At 47.5% G+C, this 25,711-nt stretch overlaps 3 protein-coding genes across 3 annotated transcripts; all 3 read right to left on the bottom strand.

The window, feature by feature from the left end:
• Positions 1-1,279: 1,279 nt before the first annotated feature.
• Positions 1,280-5,661, bottom strand: LOC146273544 (uncharacterized). Its single transcript, XM_084706184.1, has 8 exons — positions 5,605-5,661; positions 5,373-5,491; positions 5,135-5,180; positions 4,869-4,970; positions 3,367-4,764; positions 3,028-3,243; positions 2,407-2,919; positions 1,280-2,278 (listed from the first exon to the last, which is right to left on the bottom strand). Exons 1-8 carry the CDS (start codon positions 5,659-5,661, stop codon positions 2,093-2,095), a joined length of 2,637 nt encoding a protein of 878 aa, XP_084562310.1. The 3' UTR covers positions 1,280-2,092.
• Positions 5,662-8,584: 2,923 nt separating this feature from the next.
• Positions 8,585-19,058, bottom strand: LOC146273543 (uncharacterized). Its single transcript, XM_084706177.1, has 17 exons — positions 19,002-19,058; positions 18,770-18,888; positions 18,542-18,587; positions 18,276-18,377; positions 16,771-18,171; positions 16,432-16,647; positions 15,811-16,323; positions 15,505-15,686; positions 13,601-13,705; positions 12,306-12,369; positions 12,074-12,192; positions 11,836-11,881; positions 11,570-11,671; positions 10,074-11,465; positions 9,735-9,950; positions 9,114-9,626; positions 8,585-8,985 (listed from the first exon to the last, which is right to left on the bottom strand). Exons 1-17 carry the CDS (start codon positions 19,056-19,058, stop codon positions 8,800-8,802), a joined length of 5,379 nt encoding a protein of 1,792 aa, XP_084562303.1. The 3' UTR covers positions 8,585-8,799.
• A 2,847-nt stretch (positions 19,059-21,905) lies between these two features.
• Positions 21,906-25,711, bottom strand: LOC146273542 (uncharacterized). The gene is made up of 8 exons (XM_084706176.1): positions 25,655-25,711; positions 25,423-25,541; positions 25,207-25,252; positions 24,941-25,042; positions 23,445-24,836; positions 23,103-23,318; positions 22,482-22,994; positions 21,906-22,359 (listed from the first exon to the last, which is right to left on the bottom strand). The coding sequence occupies exons 1-8, from the start codon at positions 25,709-25,711 to the stop codon at positions 22,174-22,176; spliced, it is 2,631 nt and encodes an 876-aa protein (XP_084562302.1). The 3' UTR covers positions 21,906-22,173.

The following is a 25,711-nucleotide window of genomic DNA, read 5'->3' as shown; positions in this document are numbered from 1 at the left end:
TCCCTGATATTGTTACTTATTTCAGACACTTTGTACAGGCTCATACGAAGGAAGGATGTAATGTTCATTGCTAATACAACGTAGCCTGCGCAATAATTTAGAACGGTGAACAGTTTTGCTGGAACTACTTGGCTGATTGGCCAATCAGAATCAAGTATTCACCCAGACAATGGTATAATTCCAATCAAACATTTTAAATAGACTTCAGCGATTAACATAAATTATGTTATTTTGTTTAGTTGTTTGTTTAGAATTGTGATCACTATTTTATTCTTAATTTATCCAGAATCATGCAGCTCTAAATACATTTAGCTTGTGTATGTATCATTTTGTTCTATTTAAAGTCATATATAGTTGGTAGGACCCGAAAATTAACCCAAGCCCAGGGGCCCCCACCGCCCTTAGTCTTCCATTTTGTTAGTTAATTGCATTTTCTCCAATTGTCTGTTAATATGGCTTGGTTGGTGGAGGAGGTGCAGACCACAGCCTAAACATAGTTATAGATCAAGAGTTATGAATAACATTTATAATGCTATTTATAAGTGCCCATAGGGACCGCACTGCACTTTATGGACTATGTCTTCTTTCAGCTACTTACCAATTTTTTAATTAATTGACTTATTTATTCATGACTGTGTTCATATTGACTAGATCTCTTTTTTATGTCTTAATTCATGTTTTACCCTTATTGTCCTGTCATACTATGTGGGTGGGTTTGACCAGGAGAAGTGCAATTGAATGTTGTTGTTATATGACAATAAAGGCATTCAGTCATTTATTCAGTAGCTGTCATCTCAAATCAGTGCTGTGAGTTGGCTCAATACAAATCAATTGTATCATCCAAAATGGTAACAAATATGTATTTGTGTGGCCAGAGAAATCCGATGGCATTTACTTTTCACGGCAGATGATAATAACATGATGAATAAGTTAATAAGTGCAATAGGAGTGTTATTGTGCTTTTAGGTGCTGTTCTATTCCATTGTACTTTGCTTCAATTTGACTTCATTTTTAGGAGTCTTGAATTGACTACACATCAATTACATGTTCTCATATTTACAACAAGTATGTTTTGCCATATATAGCCGGGGTTTGAGTGGGAGGGTCAACTTTTCTTTCGGGTCCCTATGTGAAATGGTAAAAAACATGGGGGTCCACAAATGCCTCTATTGTCACGTGAACCTGTGATATTGTATGGAGTCTCTATATCCAGCTCTCCAGCGTCCTGCTGCGATGTACACCCTGGACTCCACAAAGCCATAACAAGTTGGACACCATCATCATTTTATAACTCTACTTTGTGTTTCTGTAAAATTCAGTTTGACATAATTACAAATCACAATCTGTTTCCTCTTCGTATCCTACATGATGAGGTTGCTTCGGTCTTTTGTTGCCTAGACCTTCTCCATGAATAAATGTTGTTTTACTTTGAAGACCAACCGTTATGCGAAGACACATTTTTCATCTTTGAATTGTGAAAATACAGATTCAGTGGAAGATTCACAACCTGTTTTCCAGGTCAAGGGGAGGAATTTACTACATGTCTGACCTCTGCGGGGAGCAACTCTGTTAAGCTATAATAATAGACCTCCCACCTTAGCCCTATTGTACTAGCAAACTATAGGTCAGCGTTCTGTATTATACTAGAGCCCAGCGTAGCCTCACTATACTAGCACACTATAGGTCAGTGTATATTATTTCACTGGTATGGGTGAATTGTAGATAAATATGTACCACCATTTACACATGAAGAAACCCAATATGTCACGCTACACTAATACATTCAAATATTTCATTGAATCAAATAGAATATGAAAAGAGAGATTGAAAAACAATTGTGCATTGAAGATTCTATCATATCTACAACAATTGTACACAGTTTCCTCCAACAGGAGACAATCTCCTTCATTGGGAAAGGGATTTTCAGATGTAAAGGACGTAAAGGAAGTAGAAGATTCACATAATATTATATTCACTACAACAACTGCATATGTTGTGCCATAGTAAAGGCATCTTTAGTGTATGTCAATGGTGTTTAGAATGATCCACGACAAGCGTAGATACTCTTCTCCGATATAGGAGATCATGTCCTTTACTTCCGCCTGAACAAGCAGCATAGCCAGGCTGTGCAGCAAAGCCAGGCCGTGCAGCTCTTCCTCTTCCTTCGGGGGTCTTTGGGAGAGTAGCCGAACGTCTTCCCCAGCTCCTGGAGCTCCGTGGGCAGGGCCCCGTTCTCGGTGTAGAGGTCGTGGAGGCGCTTCCCCCAGTACTCACGGTCCTGTCCAGAGACACAACGAGCCCAAGGTGTGTATGGATGCATGTCTATGTGTCTGAGAGTGTGAGAGTGTGTGTGTTTCTGTGTGTGTGTGTGTGTGTGTGTGTGTGTGTGTTGCTCAGTCAGCTTACCTTTACCACAGGGGTGCGGAGTTCCTCCAGGGTGTCTCTCCTGTGCTTCTCCACATGCATCTCCAGCCTGGTTTGGGGCCTGTCTGAGTCGGCCTCTCTCTTGACAGGGAGGTTGATGCAGTAGGGAGTGTCGTCTCCCTTCTTGGTGCCGCTAGCGAAGTGGACAGAGGGCTTCAAGTTGGCCATCAGCTTGCCAGCGACCATGCTGCAGAAGATTACAGCTAGCTGTGGAATCTTTAGCAGGTTGGCTCTGTTCAGCTTCATGGTGGGTAAGAAGCTGGAGGCTTCCTCTCTCATGGACCAGGCTATTGCCCGGCAAAATGTGGTCTCCTCTTCTGGGTGGGTGAAACGCCGCAGGGTGTTTAAGAAGACACGGTTGCGTCTGTACCTCTCTGCCTCCCTCTGCACCAGGAGGTGAGTGTGCTCCACCAGTGCTTCATGAAAGTCCTGCTGCTCCTTGCGTTGGGCTGTGGGCCAGGGCCAACAGTGGTGCTCAAACACACCAGTCAGTACCTGCAAGGGGAAGGAATCTTTAAGTTATGTTTACCTTATTTTGCCTACTTGTACACTTGCAGTTTATTAAAAGACATCTAGTACAGAGTTCAAAAGACCAGTTCAAACCTTTTTGATTATTGACACCTGGACCAGAGGCTCGGCCTTCTGGCCAAGGGCTATGATAGGCTTCTCTTTGTGGTCCAGGGGTGTGGTCTTCAGCCATTGGTTCTCTGGTGTGGTTGGCAGAACCTCAGGACAATCCCCTGCCCATGGTTGGCCTGGAGGTACGAGGGGCCCAAAGCGACGGGCCGTTCTGATGGCCAACTTCTGGTCTCGAACCTGCTGAGGTATCGATACAACGTCTAAGACAATCGGATGTATACACTGAAACAATAGAATAAGAGGTTTATCTATATGAATAGACCATATTCTCAATAGCAAAAGCTAAAAAAGTTCTTATCTTACCTTCGCTGAAGGCTTCTCCACACCTAGGTCAACCTTGGAGACGTCACCCTGGTCGGGTGTGACATCTTCAAAGAAGTCAGCCCGGGGGAACTGCCTATGAAAGGCAGCAAGGCTGCAGTCCAGGGCTAGGTGGTTCTCCATCAGAGTGCTGGCTGGACGCACCTTCCTCTCCTCCTCCTCCTCCTCCTCCTCCTCCTTCTCAGCACAAACAAGGTACCTGTGCTCCACCCACACCACATCTCTGTTGGAGAGGCGTGGCTTCAGTACCTTGCACCGGTAGTCCAGGACATCCTGGTCGGTCATCTTGGGAAAGGCCTGCTGGAACGTCGCCGTGTGACGAATCCATGTTCCGTACTGCTGGAACAGGGTCTTCTTCAGTGCCTCGGGAAGATGCTGAGAGAAGAGCTTGTCCTTCATGGCTTCCTCCACAGCCTTGGCTGTCTCTCCACAGGGGACGGGGACACCAGCAGGGCCGGCCTCATCAAGGGACTGGTACAGCCTCAGCACTCCCTCCATGACACACTGAGGGACGGCGGTCAGAACGGCAGGGTCTTTCAAACCTACCAGTTTCTTGACCTTGATGACGGTGCCAAACTTCTCCACCATGTCGCTCTGCAGTTGAAGCACGGTGCGCCTCATGTTGCAGAGGGGGGCAGGAAGCTTCTGGTCCACGGAGACACCGGGGACTCTCTCCAGGGTTGCCAGGGTGACAGCAGTCATCCTGATGGTCGTGGCGAGCAGTTCCTGCTGGCTCAGCTGCTTCACACCACGGCCATTCAGAGGGTGGAGCTTCAGGAGGAAGCTGACCAGGAAGTCCTCCACCAGCTTTCTGCTGATGAGGAACTTGGGAGGGAGAGGATGGGAGGCAGCCGCTCTCTGGCTGATCAGTCTCTCCTCCTGGTTGGCCGACAGCTGATCGGGGACCAGCTGGGCGATGCTCAGAGCCACCAGATGAACCAGGTAGCGAGACAAGATGTTGGAGCCGCTAGCCAGAGCTCTTGCCAGCACAGGCCTGGGGGCTAACACCTGCTCCAGCCTCTCCACAACCGCCTTGGCCACCTGGTGGGCAGCGGAGGACTGCAGGAGAGTGTTGGCCATCTGCTTCTCCTCGGTCACCTGGACCCAGGGGAAGCACCAGAGGCGTTCCTGGGTGTCGAGGACGAGAGAACTCGTCTGCGGACAGAGCCCTTGCTGGAAGGCCTGGTGGTTGACCTGGAGAAGCACCTGGGAGATGATGTGCTTGATGGTCTGGCTGTGCACCACAACCTGCCTGGGCATCCTCCTGGTCTGGGTCTCAGCTCTCCTCACCCTGGAGCCCATGTCAGAGAGGGCCCTCTGGAGGGTGGTGTGGGTGAGGTGCCCTGCGTCACCACTCATCAGAGTGGTGCAGGCTGGCAGCTGGAGAAACGTGAAGCATCAGCTTACATACCGAGACCTAAACAAGCCCACAGACCACTGTGATGGCAGTAGAGTGTATCAGAGATTAAAGCATGTGACTCTACCTGGCTGGAGAATGGAGAGGACTCGCTTGCCTGCATATGAAGCTCTCGTAGAACTCCCTGCTCAAGCTCTCTGAGCCTGTGGTAGGCCTTCACCTTCCACATCTGTGTGGACAAGAGCAGGCTGACTTGAGCATGAGCGATACAGCTTAGACTGCTCATGAATTGCTCATTTTCAAAGCAAAAATGAATATTTTGAATGTCTCCTCATATCTGTAGTTAGTTAGTTAGTTAGTTGGTTAGCTAGTGAAAGGTAATATGTGCCTCACCAACTCCATGAAGTGGAGAGGGTTCCCTTCCACCATTTCCTGAAATCTGAACAACACAATGAATTTATTATCAGCACGTTAAGATGTATGAAAGAGAGAGAGAGAGTATGAGGGACTGTGTTTCAGTGTGTGTGTGTGTGTGTGTGTGTGTGTGTGTGTGTGTGTGAGAGAGTTTGTTTGTGAGTGTCATTGTCAATAATTCTTCAAAGTGGTGAAGGTGATCAGTGTGACTACCCACCTGTTCAGGAAGGCTGTCCTGGCATTGGACAGGATCCATCCCCTCATGAGGTGGATACTGATGTCAGAGGGGATCCCCCCCTGCTCCTGAAGACTCAGGAACTCCCTGATGAGCTGTCGCTGGAGACAGAGCAATTATTAGCAGTGAAACCTCTGAGCTAGGACACACACCTCATTTGATTGGCTACTGTAGGTGCAGGCCAGTTGTATGGTGTGGTGAGTGTTGGGCCTACCTGCTCATCAAGGTAGGACTGCACCCAGAGGAGAGTGTGGTTGGACATGGAGTCCATGATCACTCTGAGGGAACATGGATACCACAGGAAATGAATTAGAACCAGGAGGATATGGAGGGTACTTGGATACTGCTGACCTTTATCAAGCAAAACAGCTCAACAGAGATGTGTTCACCACTTTCCAATCACATTTATAAAATCATCAACTTCTTCAAAGAGTAGAATCGACCCTCTACAAATATTTTAATACAATTAAAGTGCATACCTTGGAAGGATCTTTGAAGTAGAATATTGATATGAAATCAATGAGAGTGTGCAAGAATGCAACAAGATGTCGAGAGCTATACAAACAGTAGTAAATATGCAGGAGTATATCGCTGGTGTGTATCGCAGGTGACTGACACGATTGACTCATTTGACCAGATTTTCCTGACTGTGTTCTAATTCTGCAGTATGACATCACAATAGGTTGCTAAGAAATAAGTTGTGGTTACAAAATGCTCCTTTTCGGGCAACACTTTACAGTAACATTACATACCTTAAAACTTGCATTTATGCTCACATACATAAACTAATGATGCATGCTAATCACAAACTAATGAAGAGCATACCTTAACTATGACTTCATGTGAGAATGATGACCATCTTCATCCAAATCAAATCCTTTTATTGTAACTCCACCATATACCGCAGTTCCAGGCAACATAGCAGTATAACGATTACCCGAGATCATCATTTACACTTAACACAAGTTACACATCTGTGACACAACACAATATACAATATACAGGAGATAAACAAAAGTGGCGTGGTGACATGTAGCTGTCTGTATAGTCATTTGCCACTATGTTATGAGAGCAGTATAGAATGTGAACTCAGCCTGAGGCTGATAAATACGGCGCAGATATACGGTATATAGGTATGTATCATGAGCGTTCAACAGTTCAGAAGTTTGATTGCTTGGAGGAAGAACGTGTCATGTAATCGGCAGGTGCGGGTCCTGATGCTGCGATACCGCCAACCTGATGGTATACTATTTCTGCAGTGACAGAAGCCCATGGCTCGGGTGGCTGGAGTCTCTTATGATCCTCCAAACTTTTTCCACACACCGCCTGGCCGACATTTACACTTTGTCATTTAGCAGACGCTCTTATCCAGAGCAGTAAGTACAGGGACATTCCCCCGAGGCAAGTAGGTGCCTTGCCCAAGGACACAACGTCAATTCGCAAGGCCGGGAATCGAACCGGCAACCTTCTGATTAAAAGCCCGATTCCCTAACCGCTCAGCCATCTGACCCCCCATGTTCCTCATGGACGTGGACAGCAAGGAACTTGAAGATGTTGACGCTCTCCACCGATGCCCTATCGATGGTGATGTGTCCGTGTTCTCTGTCTTTTCTCCTGAAGTCCACCGCAAGCTCTTTGGTCTTACTGGTGTTGAGGGAGAGGGATGTGCTCCTGACCAGTGTTGGGGGTAATGCGTTACAAAGTAACTCTTTACTGTAATCAGATTACATTTGTCTGTAACGCAGTAATGTAACGGTTGTAACAGTTACTAATACAAAAATGTCTTGCGTTACTTATATATATATATATATATATATATATATATATATACAGTATATATCCATATCGGGGGGAGAAAAAAACAACAGATCAAACCTCCCTTTACAGTCGGCCTACGTATGTTTGCGTAACAGTCGTCACTTGACTTGGCCCCAGAGTTCAAGAGGCGAAACAAGAATGGCAGAGGACGTCTTTTGAAACATGGAGGTAGGCATATTATTTTGTATTAGTTGCGCGAAAGGAAAAAAACTTAACAGTACCATGTACATTGTACGAATTTCGTTGTTATGTGCAATGACAATGAAAGGCATTCATTCATTCATTCATTTTTTCATTCAGGAGTTGTCATCTCAAATCAGTGCTGTGAGTTGGCTCAATAAAAATCAATTGTATCATCCAGAATGGTGACAAATATGTATGTGTGTGGCCAGAGAAATCCGATGGCATTTACTTTTCACGACAGATGATAATGAGACGATCAATAAGTGAATAAGTGCAATAGGAGTGTTATTGTGCTTTTAGGTGCTTAGGTTCAATTTGACTTCATTTTTAGGATTCTTGAATTGACTACACGTCAATTACATGTTCTCATATTTACAACAAGTATGTTTTGCCACATATAGCCGGGGTTTGAGTGGGAGGGTCAACTTTTCTTTCGGGTCCCTATGTGAAATGGTAAAAAACATGGGGGTCCACAAATGCCTCTATTGTCACGTGAACCTGTGATATTGTATGGAGTCTCTATATCCAGCTCTCCAGCGTCCTGCTGCGATGTACACCCTGGACTCCACAAAGCCATAACAAGTTGGACACCATCATCATTTTATAACTCTACTTTGTGTTTCTGTAAAATTCAGTTTGACATAATTACAAATCACAATCTGTTTCCTCTTCGTATCCTACATGATGAGGTTGCTTCGGTCTTTTGTTGCCTAGACCTTCTCCATGAATAAATGTTGTTTTACTTTGAAGACCAACCGTTATGCGAAGACACATTTTTCATCTTTGAATTGTGAAAATACAGATTCAGTGGAAGATTCACAACCTGTTTTCCAGGTCAAGGGGAGGAATTTACTACATGTCTGACCTCTGCGGGGAGCAACTCTGTTAAGCTATAATAATAGACCTCCCACCTTAGCCCTATTGTACTAGCAAACTATAGGTCAGCGTTCTGTATTATACTAGAGCCCAGCGTAGCCTCACTATACTAGCACACTATAGGTCAGTGTATATTATTTCACTGGTATGGGTGAATTGTAGATAAATATGTACCACCATTTACACATGAAGAAACCCAATATGTCACGCTACACTAATACATTCAAATATTTCATTGAATCAAATAGAATATGAAAAGAGAGATTGAAAAACAATTGTGCATTGAAGATTATATCATATCTACAACAATTGTACACAGTTTCCTCCAACAGGAGACAATCTCCTTCATTGGGAAAGGGATTTTCAGATGTAAAGGACGTAAAGGAAGTAGAAGATTCACATAATATTATATTCACTACAACAACTGCATATGTTGTGCCATAGTAAAGGCATCTTTAGTGTATGTCAATGGTGTTTAGAATGATCCACGACAAGCGTAGATACTCTTCTCCGATATAGGAGATCATGTCCTTTACTTCCGCCTGAACAAGCAGCATAGCCAGGCTGTGCAGCAAAGCCAGGCCGTGCAGCTCTTCCTCTTCCTTCGGGGGTCTTTGGGAGAGTAGCCGAACGTCTTCCCCAGCTCCTGGAGCTCCGTGGGCAGGGCCCCGTTCTCGGTGTAGAGGTCGTGGAGGCGCTTCCCCCAGTACTCACGGTCCTGTCCAGAGACACAACGAGCCCAAGGTGTGTATGGATGCATGTCTATGTGTCTGAGAGTGTGAGAGTGTGTGTGTTTCTGTGTGTGTGTGTGTGTGTGTGTGTGTGTGTGTTGCTCAGTCAGCTTACCTTTACCACAGGGGTGCGGAGTTCCTCCAGGGTGTCTCTCCTGTGCTTCTCCACATGCATCTCCAGCCTGGTTTGGGGCCTGTCTGAGTCGGCCTCTCTCTTGACAGGGAGGTTGATGCAGTAGGGAGTGTCGTCTCCCTTCTTGGTGCCGCTAGCGAAGTGGACAGAGGGCTTCAAGTTGGCCATCAGCTTGCCAGCGACCATGCTGCAGAAGATTACAGCTAGCTGTGGAATCTTTAGCAGGTTGGCTCTGTTCAGCTTCATGGTGGGTAAGAAGCTGGAGGCTTCCTCTCTCATGGACCAGGCTATTGCCCGGCAAAATGTGGTCTCCTCTTCTGGGTGGGTGAAACGCCGCAGGGTGTTTAAGAAGACACGGTTGCGTCTGTACCTCTCTGCCTCCCTCTGCACCAGGAGGTGAGTGTGCTCCACCAGTGCTTCATGAAAGTCCTGCTGCTCCTTGCGTTGGGCTGTGGGCCAGGGCCAACAGTGGTGCTCAAACACACCAGTCAGTACCTGCAAGGGGAAGGAATCTTTAAGTTATGTTTACCTTATTTTGCCTACTTGTACACTTGCAGTTTATTAAAAGACATCTAGTACAGAGTTCAAAAGACCAGTTCAAACCTTTTTGATTATTGACACCTGGACCAGAGGCTCGGCCTTCTGGCCAAGGGCTATGATAGGCTTCTCTTTGTGGTCCAGGGGTGTGGTCTTCAGCCATTGGTTCTCTGGTGTGGTTGGCAGAACCTCAGGACAATCCCCTGCCCATGGTTGGCCTGGAGGTACGAGGGGCCCAAAGCGACGGGCCGTTCTGATGGCCAACTTCTGGTCTCGAACCTGCTGAGGTATCGATACAACGTCTAAGACAATCGGATGTATACACTGAAACAATAGAATAAGAGGTTTATCTACATGAATAGACCATATTCTCAATAGCAAAAGCTAAAAAAGTTCTTATCTTACCTTCGCTGAAGGCTTCTCCACACCTAGGTCAACCTTGGAGACGTCACCCTGGTCGGGTGTGACATCTTCAAAGAAGTCAGCCCGGGGGAACTGCCTATGAAAGGCAGCAAGGCTGCAGTCCAGGGCTAGGTGGTTCTCCATCAGAGTGCTGGCTGGACGCACCTTCCTCTCCTCCTCCTCCTCCTCCTCCTTCTCAGCACAAACAAGGTACCTGTGCTCCACCCACACCACATCTCTGTTGGAGAGGCGTGGCTTCAGTACCTTGCACCGGTAGTCCAGGACATCCTGGTCGGTCATCTTGGGAAAGGCCTGCTGGAACGTCGCCGTGTGACGAATCCATGTTCCGTACTGCTGGAACAGGGTCTTCTTCAGTGCCTCGGGAAGATGCTGAGAGAAGAGCTTGTCCTTCATGGCTTCCTCCACAGCCTTGGCTGTCTCTCCACAGGGGACGGGGACACCAGCAGGGCCGGCCTCATCAAGGGACTGGTACAGCCTCAGCACTCCCTCCATGACACACTGAGGGACGGCGGTCAGAACGGCAGGGTCTTTCAAACCTACCAGTTTCTTGACCTTGATGACGGTGCCAAACTTCTCCACCATGTCGCTCTGCAGTTGAAGCACGGTGCGCCTCATGTTGCAGAGGGGGGCAGGAAGCTTCTGGTCCACGGAGACACCGGGGACTCTCTCCAGGGTTGCCAGGGTGACAGCAGTCATCCTGATGGTCGTGGCGAGCAGTTCCTGCTGGCTCAGCTGCTTCACACCACGGCCATTCAGAGGGTGGAGCTTCAGGAGGAAGCTGACCAGGAAGTCCTCCACCAGCTTTCTGCTGATGAGGAACTTGGGAGGGAGAGGATGGGAGGCAGCCGCTCTCTGGCTGATCAGTCTCTCCTCCTGGTTGGCCGACAGCTGATCGGGGACCAGCTGGGCGATGCTCAGAGCCACCAGATGAACCAGGTAGCGAGACAAGATGTTGGAGCCGCTAGCCAGAGCTCTTGCCAGCACAGGCCTGGGGGCTAACACCTGCTCCAGCCTCTCCACAACCGCCTTGGCCACCTGGTGGGCAGCGGAGGACTGCAGGAGAGTGTTGGCCATCTGCTTCTCCTCGGTCACCTGGACCCAGGGGAAGCACCAGAGGCGTTCCTGGGTGTCGAGGACGAGAGAACTCGTCTGCGGACAGAGCCCTTGCTGGAAGGCCTGGTGGTTGACCTGGAGAAGCACCTGGGAGATGATGTGCTTGATGGTCTGGCTGTGCACCACAACCTGCCTGGGCATCCTCCTGGTCTGGGTCTCAGCTCTCCTCACCCTGGAGCCCATGTCAGAGAGGGCCCTCTGGAGGGTGGTGTGGGTGAGGTGCCCTGCGTCACCACTCATCAGAGTGGTGCAGGCTGGCAGCTGGAGAAACGTGAAGCATCAGCTTACATACCGAGACCTAAACAAGCCCACAGACCACTGTGATGGCAGTAGAGTGTATCAGAGATTAAAGCATGTGACTCTACCTGGCTGGAGAATGGAGAGGACTCGCTTGCCTGCATATGAAGCTCTCGTAGAACTCCCTGCTCAAGCTCTCTGAGCCTGTGGTAGGCCTTCACCTTCCACATCTGTGTGGACAAGAGCAGGCTGACTTGAGCATGAGCGATACAGCTTAGACTGCTCATGAATTGCTCATTTTCAAAGCAAAAATGAATATTTTGAATGTCTCCTCATATCTGTAGTTAGTTAGTTAGTTAGTTGGTTAGCTAGTGAAAGGTAATATGTGCCTCACCAACTCCATGAAGTGGAGAGGGTTCCCTTCCACCATTTCCTGAAATCTGAACAACACAATGAATTTATTATCAGCACGTTAAGATGTATGAAAGAGAGAGAGAGAGTATGAGGGACTGTGTTTCAGTGTGTGTGTGTGTGTGTGTGTGTGTGTGTGTGTGTGTGTGAGAGAGTTTGTTTGTGAGTGTCATTGTCAATAATTCTTCAAAGTGGTGAAGGTGATCAGTGTGACTACCCACCTGTTCAGGAAGGCTGTCCTGGCATTGGACAGGATCCATCCCCTCATGAGGTGGATACTGATGTCAGAGGGGATCCCCCCCTGCTCCTGAAGACTCAGGAACTCCCTGATGAGCTGTCGCTGGAGACAGAGCAATTATTAGCAGTGAAACCTCTGAGCTAGGACACACACCTCATTTGATTGGCTACTGTAGGTGCAGGCCAGTTGTATGGTGTGGTGAGTGTTGGGCCTACCTGCTCATCAAGGTAGGACTGCACCCAGAGGAGAGTGTGGTTGGACATGGAGTCCATGATCACTCTGAGGGAACATGGATACCACAGGAAATGAATTAGAACCAGGAGGATATGGAGGGTACTTGGATACTGCTGACCTTTATCAAGCAAAACAGCTCAACAGAGATGTGTTCACCACTTTCCAATCACATTTATAAAATCATCAACTTCTTCAAAGAGTAGAATCGACCCTTTACAAATATTTTAATACAATTAAAGTGCATACCTTGGAAGGATCTTTGAAGTAGAATATTGATATGAAATCAATAAGAGTGTGCAAGAATGCAACAAGATGTCGAGAGCTATACAAACAGTAGTAAATATGCAGGAGTATATCGCTGGTGTGTATCGCAGGTGACTGACACGATTGACTCATTTGACCAGATTTTCCTGACTGTGTTCTAATTCTGCAGTATGACATCACAATAGGTTGCTAAGAAATAAGTTGTGGTTACAAAATGCTCCTTTTCGGGCAACACTTTACAGTAACATTACATACCTTAAAACTTGCATTTATGCTCACATACATAAACTAATGATGCATGCTAATCACAAACTAATGAAGAGCATACCTTAACTATGACTTCATGTGAGAATGATGACCATCTTCATCCAAATCAAATCCTTTTATTGTAACTCCACCATATACCGCAGTTCCAGGCAACATAGCAGTATAACGATTACCCGAGATCATCATTTACACTTAACACAAGTTACACATCTGTGACACAACACAATATACAATATACAGGAGATAAACAAAAGTGGCGTGGTGACATGTAGCTGTCTGTATAGTCATTTGCCACTATGTTATGAGAGCAGTATAGAATGTGAACTCAGCCTGAGGCTGATAAATACGGCGCAGATATACGGTATATAGGTATGTATCATGAGCGTTCAACAGTTCAGAAGTTTGATTGCTTGGAGGAAGAACGTGTCATGTAATCGGCAGGTGCGGGTCCTGATGCTGCGATACCGCCAACCTGATGGTATACTATTTCTGCAGTGACAGAAGCCCATGGCTCGGGTGGCTGGAGTCTCTTATGATCCTCCAAACTTTTTCCACACACCGCCTGGCCGACATTTACACTTTGTCATTTAGCAGACGCTCTTATCCAGAGCAGTAAGTACAGGGACATTCCCCCGAGGCAAGTAGGTGCCTTGCCCAAGGACACAACGTCAATTCGCAAGGCCGGGAATCGAACCGGCAACCTTCTGATTAAAAGCCCGATTCCCTAACCGCTCAGCCATCTGACCCCCCATGTTCCTCATGGACGTGGACAGCAAGGAACTTGAAGATGTTGACGCTCTCCACCGATGCCCTATCGATGGTGATGTGTCCGTGTTCTCTGTCTTTTCTCCTGAAGTCCACCGCAAGCTCTTTGGTCTTACTGGTGTTGAGGGAGAGGGATGTGCTCCTGACCAGTGTTGGGGGTAATGCGTTACAAAGTAACTCTTTACTGTAATCAGATTACATTTGTCTGTAACGCAGTAATGTAACGGTTGTAACAGTTACTAATACAAAAATGTCTTGCGTTACTTATATATATATATATATATATATATATATATATATACAGTATATATCCATATCGGGGGGAGAAAAAAACAACAGATCAAACCTCCCTTTACAGTCGGCCTACGTATGTTTGCGTAACAGTCGTCACTTGACTTGGCCCCAGAGTTCAAGAGGCGAAACAAGAATGGCAGAGGACGTCTTTTGAAACATGGAGGTAGGCATATTATTTTGTATTAGTTGCGCGAAAGGAAAAAAACTTAACAGTACCATGTACATTGTACGAATTTCGTTGTTATGTGCAATGAAAATGAAAGGCATTCATTCATTCATTCATTTTTTCATTCAGGAGTTGTCATCTCAAATCAGTGCTGTGAGTTGGCTCAATAAAAATCAATTGTATCATCCAGAATGGTGACAAATATGTATGTGTGTGGCCAGAGAAATCCGATGGCATTTACTTTTCACGACAGATGATAATGAGACGATCAATAAGTGAATAAGTGCAATAGGAGTGTTATTGTGCTTTTAGGTGCTTAGGTTCAATTTGACTTCATTTTTAGGATTCTTGAATTGACTACACGTCAATTACATGTTCTCATATTTACAACAAGTATGTTTTGCCACATATAGCCGGGGTTTGAGTGGGAGGGTCAACTTTTCTTTCGGGTCCCTATGTGAAATGGTAAAAAACATGGGGGTCCACAAATGCCTCTATTGTCACGTGAACCTGTGATATTGTATGGAGTCTCTATATCCAGCTCTCCAGCGTCCTGCTGCGATGTACACCCTGGACTCCACAAAGCCATAACAAGTTGGACACCATCATCATTTTATAACTCTACTTTGTGTTTCTGTAAAATTCAGTTTGACATAATTACAAATCACAATCTGTTTCCTCTTCGTATCCTACATGATGAGGTTGCTTCGGTCTTTTGTTGCCTAGACCTTCTCCATGAATAAATGTTGTTTTACTTTGAAGACCAACCGTTATGCGAAGACACATTTTTCATCTTTGAATTGTGAAAATACAGATTCAGTGGAAGATTCACAACCTGTTTTCCAGGTCAAGGGGAGGAATTTACTACATGTCTGACCTCTGCGGGGAGCAACTCTGTTAAGCTATAATAATAGACCTCCCACCTTAGCCCTATTGTACTAGCAAACTATAGGTCAGCGTTCTGTATTATACTAGAGCCCAGCGTAGCCTCACTATACTAGCACACTATAGGTCAGTGTATATTATTTCACTGGTATGGGTGAATTGTAGATAAATATGTACCACCATTTACACATGAAGAAACCCAATATGTCACGCTACACTAATACATTCAAATATTTCATTGAATCAAATAGAATATGAAAAGAGAGATTGAAAAACAATTGTGCATTGAAGATTCTATCATATCTACAACAATTGTACACAGTTTCCTCCAACAGGAGACAATCTCCTTCATTGGGAAAGGGATTTTCAGATGTAAAGGACGTAAAGGAAGTAGAAGATTCACATAATATTATATTCACTACAACAACTGCATATGTTGTGCCATAGTAAAGGCATCTTTAGTGTATGTCAATGGTGTTTAGAATGATCCACGACAAGCGTAGATACTCTTCTCCGATATAGGAGATCATGTCCTTTACTTCCGCCTGAACAAGCGGCATAGCCAGGCTGTGCAGCAAAGCCAGGCCGTGCAGCTCTTCCTCTTCCTTCGGGGGTCTTTGGGAGAGTAGCCGAACGTCTTCCCCAGCTCCTGGAGCTCCGTGGGCAGGGCCCCGTTCTCGGTGTAGAGGTCGTGGAGGCGCTTCCCCCAGTACTCACGGTCCTGTCCAGAGACACAACGAGCCCAAGGTGTGTATGGATGCATGTCTATGTGTCTGAGAGTGTGAGAGTGTGTGTGTTTCTGTGTGTGTGTGTGTGTGTGTGTGTGTGTTGCTCAGTCAGCTTACCTTTACCACAGGGGTGCGGAGTTCCTCCAGGGTGTCTCTCCTGTGCTTCTCCACATGCATCTCCAGCCTGGTTTGGGGCCTGTCTGAGTCGGCCTCTCTCTTGACAGGGAGGTTGATGCAGTAGGGAGTGTCGTCTCCCTTCTTGGTGCCGCTAGCGAAGTGGACAGAGGGCTTCAAGTTGGCCATCAGCTTGCCAGCGACCATGCTGCAGAAGATTACAGCTAGCTGTGGAATCTTTAGCAGGTTGGCTCTGTTCAGCTTCATGGTGGGTAAGAAGCTGGAGGCTTCCTCTCTCATGGACCAGGCTATTGCCCGGCAAAATGTGGTCTCCTCTTCTGGGTGGGTGAAACGCCGCAGGGTGTTTAAGAAGACACGGTTGCGTCTGTACCTCTCTGCCTCCCTCTGCACCAGGAGGTGAGTGTGCTCCACCAGTGCTTCATGAAAGTCCTGCTGCTCCTTGCGTTGGGCTGTGGGCCAGGGCCAACAGTGGTGCTCAAACACACCAGTCAGTACCTGCAAGGGGAAGGAATCTTTAAGTTATGTTTACCTTATTTTGCCTACTTGTACACTTGCAGTTTATTAAAAGACATCTAGTACAGAGTTCAAAAGACCAGTTCAAACCTTTTTGATTATTGACACCTGGACCAGAGGCTCGGCCTTCTGGCCAAGGGCTATGATAGGCTTCTCTTTGTGGTCCAGGGGTGTGGTCTTCAGCCATTGGTTCTCTGGTGTGGTTGGCAGAACCTCAGGACAATCCCCTGCCCATGGTTGGCCTGGAGGTACGAGGGGCCCAAAGCGACGGGCCGTTCTGATGGCCAACTTCTGGTCTCGAACCTGCTGAGGTATCGATACAACGTCTAAGACAATCGGATGTATACACTGAAACAATAGAATAAGAGGTTTATCTACATGAATAGACCATATTCTCAATAGCAAAATCTAAAAAAGTTCTTATCTTACCTTCGCTGAAGGCTTCTCCACACCTAGGTCAACCTTGGAGACGTCACCCTGGTCGGGTGTGACATCTTCAAAGAAGTCAGCCCGGGGGAACTGCCTATGAAAGGCAGCAAGGCTGCAGTCCAGGGCTAGGTGGTTCTCCATCAGAGTGCTGGCTGGACGCACCTTCCTCTCCTCCTCCTCCTCCTCCTCCTCCTCCTCCTTCTCAGCACAAACAAGGTACCTGTGCTCCACCCACACCACATCTCTGTTGGAGAGGCGTGGCTTCAGTACCTTGCACCGGTAGTCCAGGACATCCTGGTCGGTCATCTTGGGAAAGGCCTGCTGGAACGTCGCCGTGTGACGAATCCATGTTCCGTACTGCTGGAACAGGGTCTTCTTCAGTGCCTCGGGAAGATGCTGAGAGAAGAGCTTGTCCTTCATGGCTTCCTCCACAGCCTTGGCTGTCTCTCCACAGGGGACGGGGACACCAGCAGGGCCGGCCTCATCAAGGGACTGGTACAGCCTCAGCACTCCCTCCATGACACACTGAGGGACGGCGGTCAGAACGGCAGGGTCTTTCAAACCTACCAGTTTCTTGACCTTGATGACGGTGCCAAACTTCTCCACCATGTCGCTCTGCAGTTGAAGCACGGTGCGCCTCATGTTGCAGAGGGGGGCAGGAAGCTTCTGGTCCACGGAGACACCGGGGACTCTCTCCAGGGTTGCCAGGGTGACAGCAGTCATCCTGATGGTCGTGGCGAGCAGTTCCTGCTGGCTCAGCTGCTTCACACCACGGCCATTCAGAGGGTGGAGCTTCAGGAGGAAGCTGACCAGGAAGTCCTCCACCAGCTTTCTGCTGATGAGGAACTTGGGAGGGAGAGGATGGGAGGCAGCCGCTCTCTGGCTGATCAGTCTCTCCTCCTGGTTGGCCGACAGCTGATCGGGGACCAGCTGGGCGATGCTCAGAGCCACCAGATGAACCAGGTAGCGAGACAAGATGTTGGAGCCGCTAGCCAGAGCTCTTGCCAGCACAGGCCTGGGGGCTAACACCTGCTCCAGCCTCTCCACAACCGCCTTGGCCACCTGGTGGGCAGCGGAGGACTGCAGGAGAGTGTTGGCCATCTGCTTCTCCTCGGTCACCTGGACCCAGGGGAAGCACCAGAGGCGTTCCTGGGTGTCGAGGACGAGAGAACTCGTCTGCGGACAGAGCCCTTGCTGGAAGGCCTGGTGGTTGACCTGGAGAAGCACCTGGGAGATGATGTGCTTGATGGTCTGGCTGTGCACCACAACCTGCCTGGGCATCCTCCTGGTCTGGGTCTCAGCTCTCCTCACCCTGGAGCCCATGTCAGAGAGGGCCCTCTGGAGGGTGGTGTGGGTGAGGTGCCCTGCGTCACCACTCATCAGAGTGGTGCAGGCTGGCAGCTGGAGAAACGTGAAGCATCAGCTTACATACCGAGACCTAAACAAGCCCACAGACCACTGTGATGGCAGTAGAGTGTATCAGAGATTAAAGCATGTGACTCTACCTGGCTGGAGAATGGAGAGGACTCGCTTGCCTGCATATGAAGCTCTCGTAGAACTCCCTGCTCAAGCTCTCTGAGCCTGTGGTAGGCCTTCACCTTCCACATCTGTGTGGACAAGAGCAGGCTGACTTGAGCATGAGCGATACAGCTTAGACTGCTCATGAATTGCTCATTTTCAAAGCAAAAATGAATATTTTGAATGTCTCCTCATATCTGTAGTTAGTTAGTTAGTTAGTTGGTTAGCTAGTGAAAGGTAATATGTGCCTCACCAACTCCATGAAGTGGAGAGGGTTCCCTTCCACCATTTCCTGAAATCTGAACAACACAATGAATTTATTATCAGCACGTTAAGATGTATGAAAGAGAGAGAGAGAGTATGAGGGACTGTGTTTCAGTGTGTGTGTGTGTGTGTGTGTGTGTGTGTGAGAGAGTTTGTTTGTGAGTGTCATTGTCAATAATTCTTCAAAGTGGTGAAGGTGATCAGTGTGACTACCCACCTGTTCAGGAAGGCTGTCCTGGCATTGGACAGGATCCATCCCCTCATGAGGTGGATACTGATGTCAGAGGGGATCCCCCCCTGCTCCTGAAGACTCAGGAACTCCCTGATGAGCTGTCGCTGGAGACAGAGCAATTATTAGCAGTGAAACCTCTGAGCTAGGACACACACCTCATTTGATTGGCTACTGTAGGTGCAGGCCAGTTGTATGGTGTGGTGAGTGTTGGGCCTACCTGCTCATCAAGGTAGGACTGCACCCAGAGGAGAGTGTGGTTGGACATGGAGTCCATGATCACTCTGAGGGAACATGGATACCACAGGAAATGAATTAGAACCAGGAGGATATGGAGGGTACTTGGATACTGCTGACCTTTATCAAGCAAAACAGCTCAACAGAGATGTGTTCACCACTTTCCAATCACATTTATAAAATCATCAACTTCTTCAAAGAGTAGAATCGACCCTTTACAAATATTTTAATACAATTAAAGTGCATACCTTGGAAGGATCTTTGAAGTAGAATATTGATATGAAATCAATAAGAGTGTGCAAGAATGCAACAAGATGTCGAGAGCTATACAAACAGTAGTAAATATGCAGAAGTATATCGCTGGTGTGTATCGCAGGTGACTGACACGATTGACTCATTTGACCAGATTTTCCTGACTGTGTTCTAATTCTGCAGTATGACATCACAATAGGTTGCTAAGAAATAAGTTGTGGTTACAAAATGCTCCTTTTCGGGCAACACTTTACAGTAACATTACATACCTTAAAACTTGCATTTATGCTCACATACATAAACTAATGATGCATGCTAATCACAAACTAATGAAGAGCATGCCTTAACTATGACTTCATGTGAGAATGATGACCATCTTCATCCAAATCAAATCCTTTTATTGTAACTCCACCATATACCGCAGTTCCAGGCAACATAGCAGTATAACGATTACCCGAGATCATCATTTACACTTAACACAAGTTACACATCTGTGACACAACACAATATACAATATACAGGAGATAAACAAAAGTGGCGTGGTGACATGTAGCTGTCTGTATAGTCATTTGCCACTATGTTATGAGAGCAGTATAGAATGTGAACTCAGCCTGAGGCTGATAAATACGGCGCAGATATAAGGTATATAGGTATGTATCATGAGCGTTCAACAGTTCAGAAGTTTGATTGCTTGGAGGAAGAACGTGTCATGTAATCGGCAGGTGCGGGTCCTGATGCTGCGATACCGCCAACCTGATGGTATACTATTTCTGCAGTGACAGAAGCCCATGGCTCGGGTGGCTGGAGTCTCTTATGATCCTCCAAACTTTTTCCACACACCGCCTGGCCGACATTTACACTTTGTCATTTAGCAGACGCTCTTATCCAGAGCAGTAAGTACAGGGACATTCCCCCGAGGCAAGTAGGTGCCTTGCCCAAGGACACAACGTCAATTCGCAAGGCCGGGAATCGAACCGGCAACCTTCTGATTAAAAGCCCGATTCCCTAACCGCTCAGCCATCTGACCCCCCATGTTCCTCACGGACGTGGACAGCAAGGAACTTGAAGATGTTGACGCTCTCCACCGATGCCCTATCGATGATGATGTGTCCGTGTTCTCTGTCTTTTCTCCTGAAGTCCACGGCAAGCTCTTTGGTCTTACTGGTGTTGAGGGAGAGGATGTGCTCCTGACCAGTGTTGGGGGTAATGCGTTACAAAGTAACTCTTTACTGTAATCAGATTACATTTGTCTGTAACGCAGTAATGTAACGGTTGTAACAGTTACTAATACAAAAATGTCTTGCGTTACTTATATATATATATACAGTATATATCCATATCGGGGGGAGAAAAAAACAACAGATCAAACCTCCCTTTACAGTCGGCCTACGTATGTTTGCGTAACAGTCGTCACTTGACTTGGCCCCAGAGTTCAAGAGGCGAAACAAGAATGGCAGAGGACGTCTTTTGAAACATGGAGGTAGGCATATTATTTTGTATTAGTTGCGCGAAAGGAAAAAAACTTAACAGTACCATGTACGTTGTACGAATTTCGTTGTTATGTGCAATGACAATGAAAGGCATTCATTCATTCATTCATTTTTTCATTCAGGAGTTGTCATCTCAAATCAGTGCTGTGAGTTGGCTCAATAAAAATCAATTGTATCATCCAGAATGGTGACAAATATGTATGTGTGTGGCCAGAGAAATCCGATGGCATTTACTTTTCACGACAGATGATAATGAGACGATCAATAAGTGAATAAGTGCAATAGGAGTGTTATTGTGCTTTTAGGTGCTTAGGTTCAATTTGACTTCATTTTTAGGATTCTTGAATTGACTACACGTCAATTACATGTTCTCATATTTACAACAAGTATGTTTTGCCACATATAGCCGGGGTTTGAGTGGGAGGGTCAACTTTTCTTTCGGGTCCCTATGTGAAATGGTAAAAAACATGGGGGTCTACAAATGCCTCTATTGTCACGTGAACCTGTGATATTGTATGGAGTCTCTATATCCAGCTCTCCAGCGTCCTGCTACGATGTACACCCTGGACTCCACAAAGCCATAACAAGTTGGACACCATCATCATTTTATAACTCTACTTTGTGTTTCTGTAAAATTCAGTTTGACATAATTACAAATCACAATCTGTTTCCTCTTCGTATCCTACATGATGAGGTTGCTTCGGTCTTTTGTTGCCTAGACCTTCTCCATGAATAAATGTTGTTTTACTTTGAAGACCAACCGTTATGCGAAGACACATTTTTCATCTTTGAATTGTGAAAATACAGATTCAGTGGAAGATTCACAACCTGTTTTCCAGGTCAAGGGGAGGAATTTACTACATGTCTGACCTCTGCGGGGAGCAACTCTGTTAAGCTATAATAATAGACCTCCCACCTTAGCCCTATTGTACTAGCAAACTATAGGTCAGCGTTCTGTATTATACTAGAGCCCAGCGTAGCCTCACTATACTAGCACACTATAGGTCAGTGTATATTATTTCACTGGTATGGGTGAATTGTAGATAAATATGTTCCACCATTTACACATGAAGAAACCCAATATGTCACGCTACACTAATACATTCAAATATTTCATTGAATCAAATAGAATATGAAAAGAGAGATTGAAAAACAATTGTGCATTGAAGATTCTATCATATCTACAACAATTGTACACAGTTTCCTCCAACAGGAGACAATCTCCTTCATTGGGAAAGGGATTTTCAGATGTAAAGGACGTAAAGGAAGTAGAAGATTCACATAATATTATATTCACTACAACAACTGCATATGTTGTGCCATAGTAAAGGCATCTTTAGTGTATGTCAATGGTGTTTAGAATGATCCACGACAAGCGTAGATACTCTTCTCCGATATAGGAGATCATGTCCTTTACTTCCGCCTGAACAAGCAGCATAGCCAGGCTGTGCAGCAAAGCCAGGCCGTGCAGCTCTTCCTCTTCCTTCGGGGGTCTTTGGGAGAGTAGCCGAACGTCTTCCCCAGCTCCTGGAGCTCCGTGGGCAGGGCCCCGTTCTCGGTGTAGAGGTCGTGGAGGCGCTTCCCCCAGTACTCACGGTCCTGTCCAGAGACACAACGAGCCCAAGGTGTGTATGGATGCATGTCTATGTGTCTGAGAGTGTGAGAGTGTGTGTGTTTCTGTGTGTGTGTGTGTGTGTGTGTGTGTTGCTCAGTCAGCTTACCTTTACCACAGGGGTGCGGAGTTCCTCCAGGGTGTCTCTCCTGTGCTTCTCCACATGCATCTCCAGCCTGGTTTGGGGCCTGTCTGAGTCGGCCTCTCTCTTGACAGGGAGGTTGATGCAGTAGGGAGTGTCGTCTCCCTTCTTGGTGCCGCTAGCGAAGTGGACAGAGGGCTTCAAGTTGGCCATCAGCTTGCCAGCGACCATGCTGCAGAAGATTACAGCTAGCTGTGGAATCTTTAGCAGGTTGGCTCTGTTCAGCTTCATGGTGGGTAAGAAGCTGGAGGCTTCCTCTCTCATGGACCAGGCTATTGCCCGGCAAAATGTGGTCTCCTCTTCTGGGTGGGTGAAACGCCGCAGGGTGTTTAAGAAGACACGGTTGCGTCTGTACCTCTCTGCCTCCCTCTGCACCAGGAGGTGAGTGTGCTCCACCAGTGCTTCATGAAAGTCCTGCTGCTCCTTGCGTTGGGCTGTGGGCCAGGGCCAACAGTGGTACTCAAACACACCAGTCAGTACCTGCAAGGGGAAGGAATCTTTAAGTTATGTTTACCTTATTTTGCCTCCTTGTACACTTGCAGTTTATTAAAAGACATCTAGTACAGAGTTCAAAAGACCAGTTCAAACCTTTTTGATTATTGACACCTGGACCAGAGGCTCGGCCTTCTGGCCAAGGGCTATGATAGGCTTCTCTTTGTGGTCCAGGGGTGTGGTCTTCAGCCATTGGTTCTCTGGTGTGGTTGGCAGAACCTCAGGACAATCCCCTGCCCATGGTTGGCCTGGAGGTACGAGGGGCCCAAAGCGACGGGCCGTTCTGATGGCCAACTTCTGGTCTCGAACCTGCTTAGGTATCGATACAACGTCTAAGACAATCGGATGTATACACTGAAACAATAGAATAAGAGGTTTATCTACATGAATAGACCATATTCTCAATAGCAAAAGCTAAAAAAGTTGATCTTATCTTACCTTCGCTGAAGGCTTCTCCACACCTAGGTCAACCTTGGAGACGTCACCCTGGTCGGGTGTGACATCTTCAAAGAAGTCAGCCCGGGGGAACTGCCTATGAAAGGCAGCAAGGCTGCAGTCCAGGGCTAGGTGGTTCTCCATCAGAGTGCTGGCTGGACGCACCTTCCTCTCCTCCTCCTCCTCCTCCTCCTTCTCAGCACAAACAAGGTACCTGTGCTCCACCCACACCACATCTCTGTTGGAGAGGCGTGGCTTCAGTACCTTGCACCGGTAGTCCAGGACATCCTGGTCGGTCATCTTGGGAAAGGCCTGCTGGAACGTCGCCGTGTGACGAATCCATGTTCCGTACTGCTGGAACAGGGTCTTCTTCAGTGCCTCGGGAAGATGCTGAGAGAAGAGCTTGTCCTTCATGGCTTCCTCCACAGCCTTGGCTGTCTCTCCACAGGGGACGGGGACACCAGCAGGGCCGGCCTCATCAAGGGACTGGTACAGCCTCAGCACTCCCTCCATGACACACTGAGGGACGGCGGTCAGAACGGCAGGGTCTTTCAAACCTACCAGTTTCTTGACCTTGATGACGGTGCCAAACTTCTCCACCATGTCGCTCTGCAGTTGAAGCACGGTGCGCCTCATGTTGCAGAGGGGGGCAGGAAGCTTCTGGTCCACGGAGACACCGGGGACTCTCTCCAGGGTTGCCAGGGTGACAGCAGTCATCCTGATGGTCGTGGCGAGCAGTTCCTGCTGGCTCAGCTGCTTCACACCACGGCCATTCAGAGGGTGGAGCTTCAGGAGGAAGCTGACCAGGAAGTCCTCCACCAGCTTTCTGCTGATGAGGAACTTGGGAGGGAGAGGATGGGAGGCAGCCGCTCTCTGGCTGATCAGTCTCTCCTCCTGGTTGGCCGACAGCTGATCGGGGACCAGCTGGGCGATGCTCAGAGCCACCAGATGAACCAGGTAGCGAGACAAGATGTTGGAGCCGCTAGCCAGAGCTCTTGCCAGCACAGGCCTGGGGGCTAACACCTGCTCCAGCCTCTCCACAACCGCCTTGGCCACCTGGTGGGCAGCGGAGGACTGCAGGAGAGTGTTGGCCATCTGCTTCTCCTCGGTCACCTGGACCCAGGGGAAGCACCAGAGGCGTTCCTGGGTGTCGAGGACGAGAGAACTCGTCTGCGGACAGAGCCCTTGCTGGAAGGCCTGGTGGTTGACCTGGAGAAGCACCTGGGAGATGATGTGCTTGATGGTCTGGCTGTGCACCACAACCTGCCTGGGCATCCTCCTGGTCTGGGTCTCAGCTCTCCTCACCCTGGAGCCCATGTCAGAAAGGGCCCTCTGGAGGGTGGTGTGGGTGAGGTGCCCTGCGTCACCACTCATCAGAGTGGTGCAGGCTGGCAGCTGGAGAAACGTGAAGCATCAGCTTACATACCGAGACCTAAACAAGCCCACAGACCACTGTGATGGCAGTAGAGTGTATCAGAGATTAAAGCATGTGACTCTACCTGGCTGGAGAATGGAGAGGACTCGCTTGCCTGCATATGAAGCTCTCGTAGAACTCCCTGCTCAAGCTCTCTGAGCCTGTGGTAGGCCTTCACCTTCCACATCTGTGTGGACAAGAGCAGGCTGACTTGAGCATGAGCGATACAGCTTAGACTGCTCATGAATTGCTCATTTTCAAAGCAAAAATGAATATTTTGAATGTCTCCTCATATCTGTAGTTAGTTAGTTAGTTAGTTGGTTAGCTAGTGAAAGGTAATATGTGCCTCACCAACTCCATGAAGTGGAGAGGGTTCCCTTCCACCATTTCCTGAAATCTGAACAACACAATGAATTTATTATCAGCACGTTAAGATGTATGAAAGAGAGAGAGTATGAGGGACTGTGTTTCAGTGTGTGTGTGTGTGTGTGTGTGAGAGAGTTTGTTTGTGAGTGTCATTGTCAATCATTCTTCAAAGTGGTGAAGGTGATCAGTGTGACTACCCACCTGTTCAGGAAGGCTGTCCTGGCATTGGACAGGATCCATCCCCTCATGAGGTGGATACTGATGTCAGAGGGGATCCCCCCCTGCTCCTGAAGACTCAGGAACTCCCTGATGAGCTGTCGCTGGAGACAGAGCAATTATTAGCAGTGAAACCTCTGAGCTAGGACACACACCTCATTTGATTGGCTACTGTAGGTGCAGGCCAGTTGTATGGTGTGGTGAGTGTTGGGCCTACCTGCTCATCAAGGTAGGACTGCACCCAGAGGAGAGTGTGGTTGGACATGGAGTCCAT

This window comes from Hypomesus nipponensis, chromosome 9 (assembly GCF_054491055.1).
Source record: "Hypomesus nipponensis isolate SF chromosome 9, ASM5449105v1, whole genome shotgun sequence".
In the NCBI taxonomy this organism is placed as follows: domain Eukaryota; kingdom Metazoa; phylum Chordata; class Actinopteri; order Osmeriformes; family Osmeridae; genus Hypomesus; species Hypomesus nipponensis.
This window is presented reverse-complemented; position numbering and strand designations above follow the sequence as displayed.

Excerpts from the sequence above, each read along its gene's own strand:
- LOC146273544 (XM_084706184.1), bottom strand. The coding sequence starts at position 5,661 with ATGGACTCCATGTCCAACCACACTCTCCTCTGGGTGCAGTCCTACCTT. Across the intron at positions 5,181-5,372 it reads AGGACAGCCTTCCTGAACAG|ATTTCAGGAAATGGTGGAAG; the intron begins GTGGGTAGTCAC and ends TGTGTTGTTCAG. Across the intron at positions 4,765-4,868 it reads CCTCTCCATTCTCCAGCCAG|CTGCCAGCCTGCACCACTCT; the intron begins GTAGAGTCACAT and ends ACGTTTCTCCAG.
- LOC146273543 (XM_084706177.1), bottom strand. The coding sequence starts at position 19,058 with ATGGACTCCATGTCCAACCACACTCTCCTCTGGGTGCAGTCCTACCTT. Across the intron at positions 12,193-12,305 it reads AGTCCTACCTTGATGAGCAG|CGACAGCTCATCAGGGAGTT; the intron begins GTAGGCCCAACA and ends CTCTGTCTCCAG. Across the intron at positions 11,882-12,073 it reads AGGACAGCCTTCCTGAACAG|ATTTCAGGAAATGGTGGAAG; the intron begins GTGGGTAGTCAC and ends TGTGTTGTTCAG.
- LOC146273542 (XM_084706176.1), bottom strand. The coding sequence starts at position 25,711 with ATGGACTCCATGTCCAACCACACTCTCCTCTGGGTGCAGTCCTACCTT. Across the intron at positions 25,253-25,422 it reads AGGACAGCCTTCCTGAACAG|ATTTCAGGAAATGGTGGAAG; the intron begins GTGGGTAGTCAC and ends TGTGTTGTTCAG. Across the intron at positions 22,360-22,481 it reads TCCGCACCCCTGTGGTAAAG|GACCGTGAGTACTGGGGGAA; the intron begins GTAAGCTGACTG and ends GTCTCTGGACAG.